Here is a 10,583-nt window from a genome sequence, read left to right as displayed (position 1 = left end):
AGGAATATCTTTATGGAAGGAAGGAGCATCACACCACTAAACACAACTCCTACTTATCTCTGAATGAAAACCATGATAGGCAAAATACAAAGCTACATCAATCCACTGAATCATTACTTTTGTAATTGAACAATATCTTCAGTTTCTTGGTAAAATGATAAGATTCAACACAGGTGAAGAGTCTTAAAATCTACTGGCATTCATGACAAGCAGCAGGGCACTTATCCAAAGAAATGCTTGGCAAGGGATTGAGAAAAGGTGAGAAAAATCTGACTTGAAACAATGGATGTGTTGCTTGTGTTGTTCATACCTGTGCTCACACACAAGATGGAGGCAGCAGAGAAGAGGGATCAGTCCCAGATTAGCATGTTGAAATTTCAGACTGGATGGGAGACCAATTCCTGCAGGAAAGATCTTGTCCTAACAGCACATCACTCAATGCCTCACAAACAGTTCAAGGGGATTGGACTTGCCTACCGCCTCGTGCAAGGCCTGACTAAATCTGGCCTCTCAGCAGTTCTGCTTATCTGCAGCTGGGGTAGAGCTAATTGTAGATATCCTGCAGGTGCTGACAATAAAGCCACACAACCCAGTACTTGGGCTGCCAAGTGCCGCAAGAATTCACACTCTCTCTGGGGATTCTCTCATCCAGCTGTAAGATGCAGCTGGTGAGCAGACCAAGTGCATTCCCCTTATTCAGCTCTTACAACCGTGAGTGGCAGAGGCCCTCTGTTGGTGTGCAATACTCTTCACCAGTAAATAACATGCCGCACTGTGCTTGCTGACCAGACTGAGCTATGGGAACTAAAAGCTATAATCAACAAAATCAAACACATTAATAAAGCCAATGAGTCTGAGGGAATAAGGGTCTATTTCTGAAGACCAGCCTACCACAGGTCTTAGTTTAAAGCAGTGGTGGTAGTTGTTCTTGTTATAGTCAGTCAAAATACTGTAGGCAAGTTTTGCAGGACCATGTTCAGAATTAAAAAGCTTGATGAAAAACAGGCAAGTCCAGCAACAGGTTTGAGACTGTTTCCCCTGTTCCTGTAATGTGAAATTATGAAAGGGTTTAGAGTTTCCAGGGGGTTAAGTAACATGTAACATATAGCAATCAATGCAGTCTTCATGAAGAGATATTTAAAATATCTATTAATTTTAGCATGTACATTGTTTAGAAATTACATATTGAAAAAGTATATTGACACAATACCTTGTTTCAGAATAATTCATATGAAAGCATAATAATAATAATTATGCAATAATTCAGTATGAAAGAAGAATTTTTTATCCAGGAAAGTTAGGCAGTAACTTGTTTTAGGGGGTCTAATATAGTCAGTCCATCAAGCATGGTGGGGTGAACACACCCTTAGAATATACTTCAGAGGCCTTTAATTTTGATCCTGAGACTCCAGCCTTTAAAGAGCTCATTGGAACAGCTGATTAGGAAAGGAAGAGAAAAATTCATTTATACTATGGAATAAAAATTAGTCCCTCATGCAAAGAAGGGTTGACAAGGAAAAGAGAGTGAGCTTTTCACTCTTTACTGTCTCCCCACAGATCTGAGGGATAACTCAGAAGTTGTGATTCCCTTGACTTCCATTAAGGAATGACAGCATCCAAAGAAAGACATTGTTGTGCTTTTGTTTTAAAATCTTTTAGGGATACCAAGGAGTGAGTTCAGAAAAGGCATCCCTTTAGTGGCTTCACTGATGGGATGAGATCCTCCAGAACCCTACCAAGAGATATCAAGGTGAGGCAGGGGTCAGTACTTCACCAGTATCTTCTCAGGGGTTCTCTCTAAGGGCTTCTCTGGCATTTGGTCAGGCACCATTCCCTTTCTTGTTTTCTGTATTTTCCGTACCTCTTTTGTCACTTCTTTGATGTCCAGGAAGGATCTAGAAATCTGCTCACAGTGCAGCTTCAGTTTAAAAGTCAGAGGAATCAGATACGAGGAAGGAAATTGATAAGAGATCAGATTTTATCAGGCTTTTCTAAAGCTTAATTCCAAAACATAAGTAACAGTGGTGTTTTAAAAGATCAGACTCACTACACAGACTAAGTCATAGTCTTATGAGAGGGATTAAAATAAAAAACACAATCCAGAAGACAAGGTGAAAGAAAAATAGGATTGATCAACTATCCTGAAATATAAGGACTGCAACTCAGAGCAAGACAACAGAAAGTGCAGGTAATTCTGAATAGAAGCATAAACTTTATTCAAAGGCTCCACATTTTCTTAAAGGACAGAAAAACATTAAAAAAATTTAAAAATTTTAAAATGTAAAGGGATGAACCACATGTAAACCATTCTTGATTCAAATAGGTTAGCTAAAAGAAAAAGATAAAATAATTATATAAACTCTTTTTCTAAAACTATAGTGGTGGTTGTGAAACTTCAACCCCTAGGAGGATCCTCTAGAATTTCAACATATCTGCACATCTCAAGAGTTAGAAAAGTAACATCTGATGACCCATTTTTAGAAAAAAGAGAACCAGAGAACTGCTCCTTCATTTTTTTAAAATGAGAATAGATTTTTTTACTTGAAGTTTTCAAACTGATACATCCTTCTTCACACAGGAAGACGTGATTTTGACCTTCTTTTTGTGACGGACAAGTCATTTTAGCATTACTCGTGTTGTAATAATACAAGACATCACCTGCACCATAAGATACATGGTAAGTCATCTTTGCCTCTTTTATTTTTTTTTTACATTTAGTAGCTACATAGGCAGTCTGAAGTGAAACATACTAGTGGAATCCTGCCATGTACTCATCTTTAAAAATTACCCTGGCATAATATATATCAAATTGAATACACTAGTTTTAAAGGATAAAATCACTAGAAAACTTAAGCAGAGCATCCAGGCATCCAAGCAGGGAAAGAAATAAATCTCTAGTGATTGATCTGAGGAAGAAACCTAATGGAGTATGCCTCTCTGATTTTGTCTCTGAAAATGATGTGCAATGATGGAAATACGGATTTTAAAACTGCTACTGCAAAACAAAACAGTTGTTTGAAGGTTATTTAAGAGTACTTATGCTTCTCACAAGATGACTACAGAAAAACTAGTGTTGTATTTTAGACACTGACTCATTGGAGCCTGTTTACACGCAGGACTTTACACTTAGCACTTTACCTCCATTTGCCACAGCCTTATAATTATTATGATTTTATGGGACTATGCAAACTAACTGAAACTCACTTTAATAAAATCTTTGCTTCTTAAAACACAGAAAGGCGTGACCTGAAACTCAGCATGAAACACGGACACGAGTTTACTCATCTTTTCTATGGTGAGCCTTTCTTTTAAAAAATGCATGACTGCTAGTCTCAAGCAGAGAAACAGAATTTGTATAGCAGATTGCAGGTTTCTGGAAATATTCCATTTATCTAAACTGTACTCAAAATTATATAGAACTTTTTTTAAAAAATATCGCTTCTTCAGAGATCTTTGTTGCCTACCTTTCAGGAATTTTTTAATGATCAGGAAACATAAGCCCCGTCAGATACCTCTAGTTAGGTGAACAATCTGCTCTAGTTAGGTGAACTGATTAACCCAGTGAAATATTCCAGCCAGTAGCCAACAGTGTCTTCTAAAACATCAAGATTATAGGATAAAGCACAAATCTGCTTATAGTTCATTTTTTTTGTTTCCAAATTGGTATTTTTAGTCTCTCTCCATTGTCAGCATGTGCTGGATACTATACACAATTCAGAGTAATAAAATACTTTTGCAGAGAGACTTGTGAAGCAAAGGCTGGGCTAGAGGAATTTGGTTTGGTTAGCAAAAGCAACTGCTCGAAGGGGAAGCCATAACTTAAGCATGTGAAAAGGGTTGTACGGGAGAACACAAGATGCAGGGAAGATGTGGTAGTCATTCCAGGAAGGCAGAGAAAAAAGAGAGAAGGCATTGAGATAGCAGTTAAAGGGAAGAAGGGTCTGTCACAAAAATAATTATCACAGTAGTATCAGGGCAGCATTTTGCTATGAATCTCATCAATCACCTACTCATAAAATCCAACTCTGGGTTTATGACTTAGTGGTTTTTCATCTCCATATTTACGCATGGCCATCCCACAGGTGCAAAATGAGCAAGACAGGGAGTGCTGGGTCTGGTACTCATCCCATAAGCCCAGTATACCGCATGGCTGACTGACACATTGTAAATGAGGATACTCAGCTATGTGCAGGGATGTACTGTCAGGGCAGGCAACATGGATCTAGCAATTCTAGCTGAAGGAAATCTTAAATATTTCCTTGGGTAATGCCCAAGACTCATCATGTTTTGAAGTAAAGAATTTAATGTTTTAGACCAAACTAACTTTTTTAAAAGTGAAAGTACTTAAGAAATAGACTTTATATTACACTTTATAAGAAATATACTTTATATTATACTTTACATAGTATATTTCTTAAATACTTATAAGAAAGTACTTAAGAAATATATTTACTTGCTGAAAGTACTTAAAAAATATAAACCCTTAGCTACTTTAAAATCAAGTTATTTTTTGACGACAGAGCCACAGCCACTTCCTTTACCAACAAAACCATAACTGCTGCATTGTAATAACTATATAGTTAGTATGACTATGGAAAAAAAAAACCAGTTTCACAGAGATTGCCAGAGTTTCCTAAAAGACAGTCTTTGAAGAGGTTGACAGCACTTATTTGTCATCAAGAGATTGTATCTGGCCAAAGCTGAGACCCAAACAATTACAATTTGCTAATATTCTCTTACTCCTCATTCTCCAAAAGAAAACTTTACACTGTACTCAACATATCAAAGTAATCTCTGAATATGGATGTTGTTGCTCTTCTTAGGAGAAGAGCTGGTAGCCAGACTCAAAACTCGGGGAAAGAGCACAAAAAACATTTTGCAAAAGCAGCACTTCTTTTTGTACAAGGTGCAGATTTTGCTCCAAAAAAACTTCCTCTTTTGGAGCAGATGCATATCTGCACTGTGCAGCATAAGAATCTCCATCAGGAGCTGGCAGCAGAACTTCATTTTTAAGGTCACAGACCTAGCAAATAGCCCCTTCCCCAAGACCTCAGCTTAGGTTTAGTTAAGTCAATGACTTTGACACAGATTAAGGACACTGGCATTTTAAGCAATTTGTTTTTACAGCAGTAAATAGTCCATTCTCCTGAGGGGTTTCAGCTACAGGCACAAAGAGATGCTTTTGGGATTTAACAAGTTCTAAGTCAGAATGGACCTCTATGAGCTTGTATGAAAAAGCAGAGCAGGAGCCTGTCTCAATCACTCCAGACATGGGCTGAGTTCCTTCAGTGACATTTAGACTTGCAGAGCTCAAGCGCAGACACAATGAAAGGGTGCTGGTTTTGCGACTGTGGTCTCTACAAAAGATGCCTGCAATGACACAGGGCAGAGCACACCACTGAGAAAAGTGCATTCAGGAAAGGAGAGAACACTGGTGCATGACATGAGTGTTCAGGGATCACACAGCAAGCTGGGCCAGACACACTGCCTGAACTCTTCTGCATCGGGACACTGTTGCCTTTGTCTAAGAACAGGCATGACATTTCCAGGAACAGGCTGATTTCAAAACCAACACCATGCCATGGGCAGCCACCTATCTGTTATGAAGTGTCTGATAACAGCAGTCATGATGGCACAGGGAGACAGAGCAGCCCTTTAAACAGACAGCAAGTAGCTCTCTTTGTGTGGCTACCAAAGGCATTGATTGCATTTCCTCACTAAATGACCAGGGAGCACTTTTGGTCCCTCTGACACTTCACAAAATTCTCTGTCCAGCTTCTCACGGGACACGCAGGAATTCTTCTGTGTTCTCTGGGTGTCTGTGAGAAGACAGTTGTCCCGAGCTTTTCAGACATCAAGTTAAACAAATGTACTGCATCTGGCTCACAGTCCTACCAGGGGCCTGGGAAAAGGGGAGGCTTTGGAGACTGGCGGGGCTGACATCACAGTCACAGCCTTTCTCTGCTGTCAGTGTGTAGCAGAACTTGCTTGATGGCTTTCACAGCACTGCTGCACACTCACCTCCCAGGCCCTGACTCCTTGCAAGGGAAGGCCAGCCCCTCACATAGTGCCTAAATCAAGAATAGCCATGGCTTGAATTCAATCCACCATTCCTGTTTCTGGTTTAGCCAGGCATCTGACAATCTCTACTGAGAAAGAAAAATGCACATGACAATGTACATGTGAGAAATGACACACAGCACACTTCCAACATGCACCAGTGTGACTGCACAGCTGTATGGATGACTTTCCTGGGAGCTCTGCAATTTCATTCTCTTGACAATTCGATGCTTGTGTGCTCATCAGCAAAACTAATCTCAAATGAGAGCATCAGCATGTTTCATTCCCTTCACTGTTAAGCTTGAAGATTCTTCTAGTTTAATGTCTTTTTTTTTTCTCCTTTCCAGACCAATACACCATGGGAAATGAAACCACAGACTACACTGACTGGCCACTGACAACAGAATTTGACTACAGTGATTCGACACCTTGCCCTGCGACTGAGGAAAAGCACTTTGCAGCGAAATTTTTGCCACCTCTTTATTCTTTAGTGGTAATATTTGGCCTGACAGGCAACATGCTTGTTGTCCTTATCCTGGTAAAATACAAGAGGCTGAAGAGTATGACTGACATCTACCTGCTCAACTTGGCGATTTCTGATCTGCTCTTTGTATTTTCTCTCCCTTTTTGGGCTTATTATGCAGTTCACGACTGGATTTTTGGGGAGGCGCTGTGTCGCATTCTGTCAGGTGTCTACCTCCTTGGCTTCTACAGTGGCATCTTCTTCATAATCCTGCTGACCCTGGACAGGTACCTGGCCATAGTGCACGCGGTGCTTGCTCTGAAAGCCAGGACAGTTACCTATGGTGTCCTCGCCAGCGTTGTCACTTGGGCTGTTGCTGTTCTTATTTCTCTCCCTGGGGTAGTATTTCACAAAACTCAGAAGGAAAGTTCAGGCTATACTTGCAATGCTCATTATCCATCTGAGCAGAGAAATGCATGGAAGCAATTCCTCACCTTAAAAATGAACATCCTGGGACTTCTTATTCCAATGTTAATCATGATCTGCAGCTACACACGAATTATAAAGACGTTACTGCAGTGTAGGAATGAGAAGAAACATAAAGCAGTCAGGCTTATTTTCATTATCATGATTATCTACTTTTTTTTCTGGGCACCATACAACATTTGCATTCTCTTGCGTGATTTTCAAGGTGCATTTTCCATCTCTACTTGTGAAGGAAATGGTCAACTGCACAAAGCAATCCAAGTGACGGAAACAATCTCAATGATCCATTGTTGTATCAACCCTGTAATCTACGCCTTCGCTGGAGAAAAATTTAGGAAATATCTTCGCAGCTTTTTCCGAAAGCAGATTGCAGTCCACTTGTCTAAATACTGTCCTGTTTTCTATGCTGACACAGCTGAACGAGCGAGCTCCACCTACACACAATCTACTGGAGAACAAGAAGTTTCTGCTGCATTATAAGTTGTGTCTAGTGAAAAAGTGGAATTGACTCTTATGAGATCAACTCTTTGATGAAAACCTGCTGAATCTCTCCTGGATATTGTCACTAAGGCAGCTGAAAAAATAAATCACAGAATACATGTTTACCAACGATTGCATTTGCTCACAGACTTGGGTATTTGTAAATACATGAAAAGGATGTGGCAAATTACCTGACTGGGGGCCTGAGCTAGCAGGCTAACAGATTTTTTGAAGTGAACTAGAGGTTATAAAGTTACACTGGTTCTTTGGAAACTCTCTTTGACTTTGTACATCACAAGATATCTCACTCATTTAAACTCAGTCTCAGTCATATATTTTACTAGTCTGGTTGTGTATCTCTGCAAATAATGCTAAATTACTAAGGTCCATCATACAGCATGGAATGGAAAATTTTATACATTTAGAATGGACTCTGATATTTCATGGTATATTTTCCTTTGTGTATGGTTGAGTCCTAACCACTTAGACCTTTCTCATAATAGTTCCAACTGCTTGGGGCTAATTCCTGAGTGATTTTTGAGTTTGATAATTCTGAATGGACCTTATTACTCATCTACTCTTTTATATGCTACTCATGCTAAAAAAAGAGAGTATAATTGAGCTATCATTAAAAAACTAATGTCCTATAACTGATCAGAAAATCAGTGTGGTAACAGTATTTTAAAAATAAAGTATTTCACATGGAGCTTTAACCAGGTTGGGTCAAACGTGAAGAGTGATTCAACAGTGTTTTAGCTTCTTAGCGCAGTGATTTTGCTTGCCTTTTTTGTAGCCTACATAAGAGAAAAACTTTTTAAAAAATGAATGCAGGCATAATGGCTATCAAACAACAACAGTGGTGAAACAGATGTGAAAATGATTTCTGAACTGGATTGACACAGATGTTTTTAGAGATAAGTGTATGTTATAAACATTTAAGTTAAGAAAACATCTGAATGAGTAAAAATATTCTCTGTTCTACAGACTCAAGGGCATAGAGCATTTCTCTTTTGTTTTAGAAGTTGGTATCATTTGGGGGGCTGTGACAGTGGGGTTTTTTTTGCCATTTAGGAGTTTTACAGAGAGCAAAAATTTCCATAATTAGTAAGATTGGTGTTTAAATATGACTGATTCTCTATAAAGCTCAGAACCTGTAAAGCACGGGAACACTTAGAAAATATGAAATAAATACTGGGCTACTCAGGTGCTTAAGAACATACTATAACCACAGTATTAATTAATTTGGGCCAATTTCTCCTTCTAACAGTTCTTATATTTCCCGTAAGACATATGGTATTGGACAACTTTGGAGCCAGGAAAAAAAAAGTGAATATTTTGTTTGCTGTTCCTGTCCAGAAGGGCAATTTCTGTTTCCCAACTTCTCTAGACAGCCTTTTAAATAATATTTTCAAAGAAACAAATGTTTCAAGAAGTCTCAAAGAAATTTTACTGTGGAACGTGCTTGTGAAAGCAGGAAGTGAAATAGGGAAATCTTTACTTATCAAACCACTTGTTTTGTGTTATTTATTTTGTCATATTAAGCACCACTTTGGAACTACATCCATATGGGAAGTGTAACAGAAGTATACCAAACCTTCTCATTTACAAGATATTTAGCTGCATACTCTTCTTTAAGGCCCTGTGTATCAATTACTTCCTGGACTTTGTACATGTTTTTTAAATGGGTAAATATATCAGCATAATGACAAATACATGCCTTCATGCCTGCTAATCAGGTTGGTTTTTTTGTTTTGTTGTTTTTGTTTTTTTTTTTTTTTTACTTATAGAATACATTTATGAAAACAATTTTATATTTTATTCTGCTCTTGACGAGAACTTTTGCTTGGCCTTAAAAACACCTTGCCTTTAGGAAACTACTTTCTCTGGAGGGCTTTGATGCCAGACACAGTAATGCCTCTTTGTCAGCCCTTCTGGAGCAAAACACAACCACATGTGCGTGGGCACACTGACAAGCTTTCCTAGAGGCACGTCAAAACTGCCCTGATCCTTCCACAGCATGGACCTCTAATCATGGATCTTTCTAAGCAACAAGCAGCTTCCGGAGGAAAGAGGTGGAACTGAGGTTGGTGGCCCTGTGGTTCGGCAGCTTATCGAGAGTTTCCATCACTTCACTGGAAAGGGATCACAGTTCAGCACATGAAAACTAGTCATATTTCAGCGACTGCAATGAACTGTGACCACATTCAAGCAGACAATTGAAACCACAGTATTTGGTTGCACTGCTGGTACATTCAGTTAAAGACTCTGCCAATAATTGTAATAATACTTTGTATTATAACATCCATTAAAGTTGGTTAACTTTTTTGTTAGACTTCTTGATCCTTTCCCACCTCCATCCCCTTATATTTGGAACAGTCCAGAAGAATGAAAAAGGAAAATAAATTCCTCTTCATAACACTGAAAGAACAGGCAGGACAAAATTGGGGTTTTACAAGTGGACTAAGAACCAGCATAATCAAATAACACAAGACCATCAAGATAACTCCAGTGCTCTTAACTGCTTCTCACTAATAATCTAATAATAAATATGCTATTTTGGTTGTCATTACAATTGATTTTGTTTATATTTACCAATGGAAAAAGCAGTATCATACAATTCATATTAGTGGTTTTTAAAATAAATAAGTGTATAAAAGAATTCCAGTGTATTTAGTGACTTAAGTAATTAGGTCATCTAGCTCAAATCTAACAATTTCAGTGGACTTGTGCACACACTTCCCTCCAGTTCTTAAGATTACAGTGCCACCATGTGGTCTCACTGTAAAGTTTGATGCCAACAAACACGCACTACTCCGGGCAGGCTTTCGATGCTTTTCTCATTCAAAACATTTTCTAGGATGAATTTCTTCACAAAAAAAAGAGTGATTAGGTATTGGAATGGGTTTTCCAGGGAGGTGGTGGTGTCACCGTCCCTGGAGGTGTTTAGGGAGAGACTGGATATGGCTCTTGGTGCAGTGCTATGGTCTGATTGACAGAGTGGTGTTGGGTCATGGGATGGACTCAATGATCTCAGAGGTCTTTCCCAACCTAATTGATGCTGTGATCCCTTTCCTAAGAAAATCTCCTAATGGAA

The 10,583-nt window shown here is 38.8% G+C and overlaps 1 protein-coding gene across 3 annotated transcripts; it reads left to right on the top strand.

Annotated features, from left to right (window-relative positions):
- Positions 1-2,551: 2,551 nt before the first annotated feature.
- On the top strand, positions 2,552-9,819 carry LOC121353186 (C-C chemokine receptor type 5-like). 3 transcript variants are annotated; one of them, XM_041466801.1, is made up of 4 exons: positions 2,589-2,677; positions 3,236-3,295; positions 6,408-6,810; positions 7,215-7,360. In XM_041466801.1, the coding sequence occupies exons 2-4, from the start codon at positions 3,259-3,261 to the stop codon at positions 7,237-7,239; spliced, it is 465 nt and encodes a 154-aa protein (XP_041322735.1). In that variant the 5' UTR covers positions 2,589-2,677; positions 3,236-3,258; the 3' UTR covers positions 7,240-7,360. The 3 variants fall into 3 exon arrangements, with proteins under 3 accessions (XP_041322734.1, XP_041322735.1, XP_041322733.1); XM_041466799.1 differs by having other exon boundaries at positions 6,408-9,819; XM_041466800.1 differs by lacking the exon at positions 3,236-3,295 and having other exon boundaries at positions 2,552-2,677; positions 6,408-9,819.
- Positions 9,820-10,583: the final 764 nt, after the last annotated feature.

Source organism: Pyrgilauda ruficollis, unplaced genomic scaffold (assembly GCF_017590135.1).
Source record: "Pyrgilauda ruficollis isolate IOZ18807 unplaced genomic scaffold, ASM1759013v1 scaffold2, whole genome shotgun sequence".
NCBI classification, from domain to species: domain Eukaryota; kingdom Metazoa; phylum Chordata; class Aves; order Passeriformes; family Passeridae; genus Pyrgilauda; species Pyrgilauda ruficollis.
Note: the sequence above shows the minus strand (reverse complement) of the source record. Positions and strands in the feature narration are given on the sequence as shown.

What these genes read in the sequence shown, in the direction of transcription:
- LOC121353186 (XM_041466799.1), top strand. Translation starts at nt 3,259, where the DNA reads ATGAAACACGGACACGAGTTTACTCATCTTTTCTATG. An exon ending in GTTTACTCATCTTTTCTATG is followed by an intron (nt 3,296 to 6,407) that starts GTGAGCCTTTCT and finishes TCTCCTTTCCAG; the next exon opens with ACCAATACACCATGGGAAAT.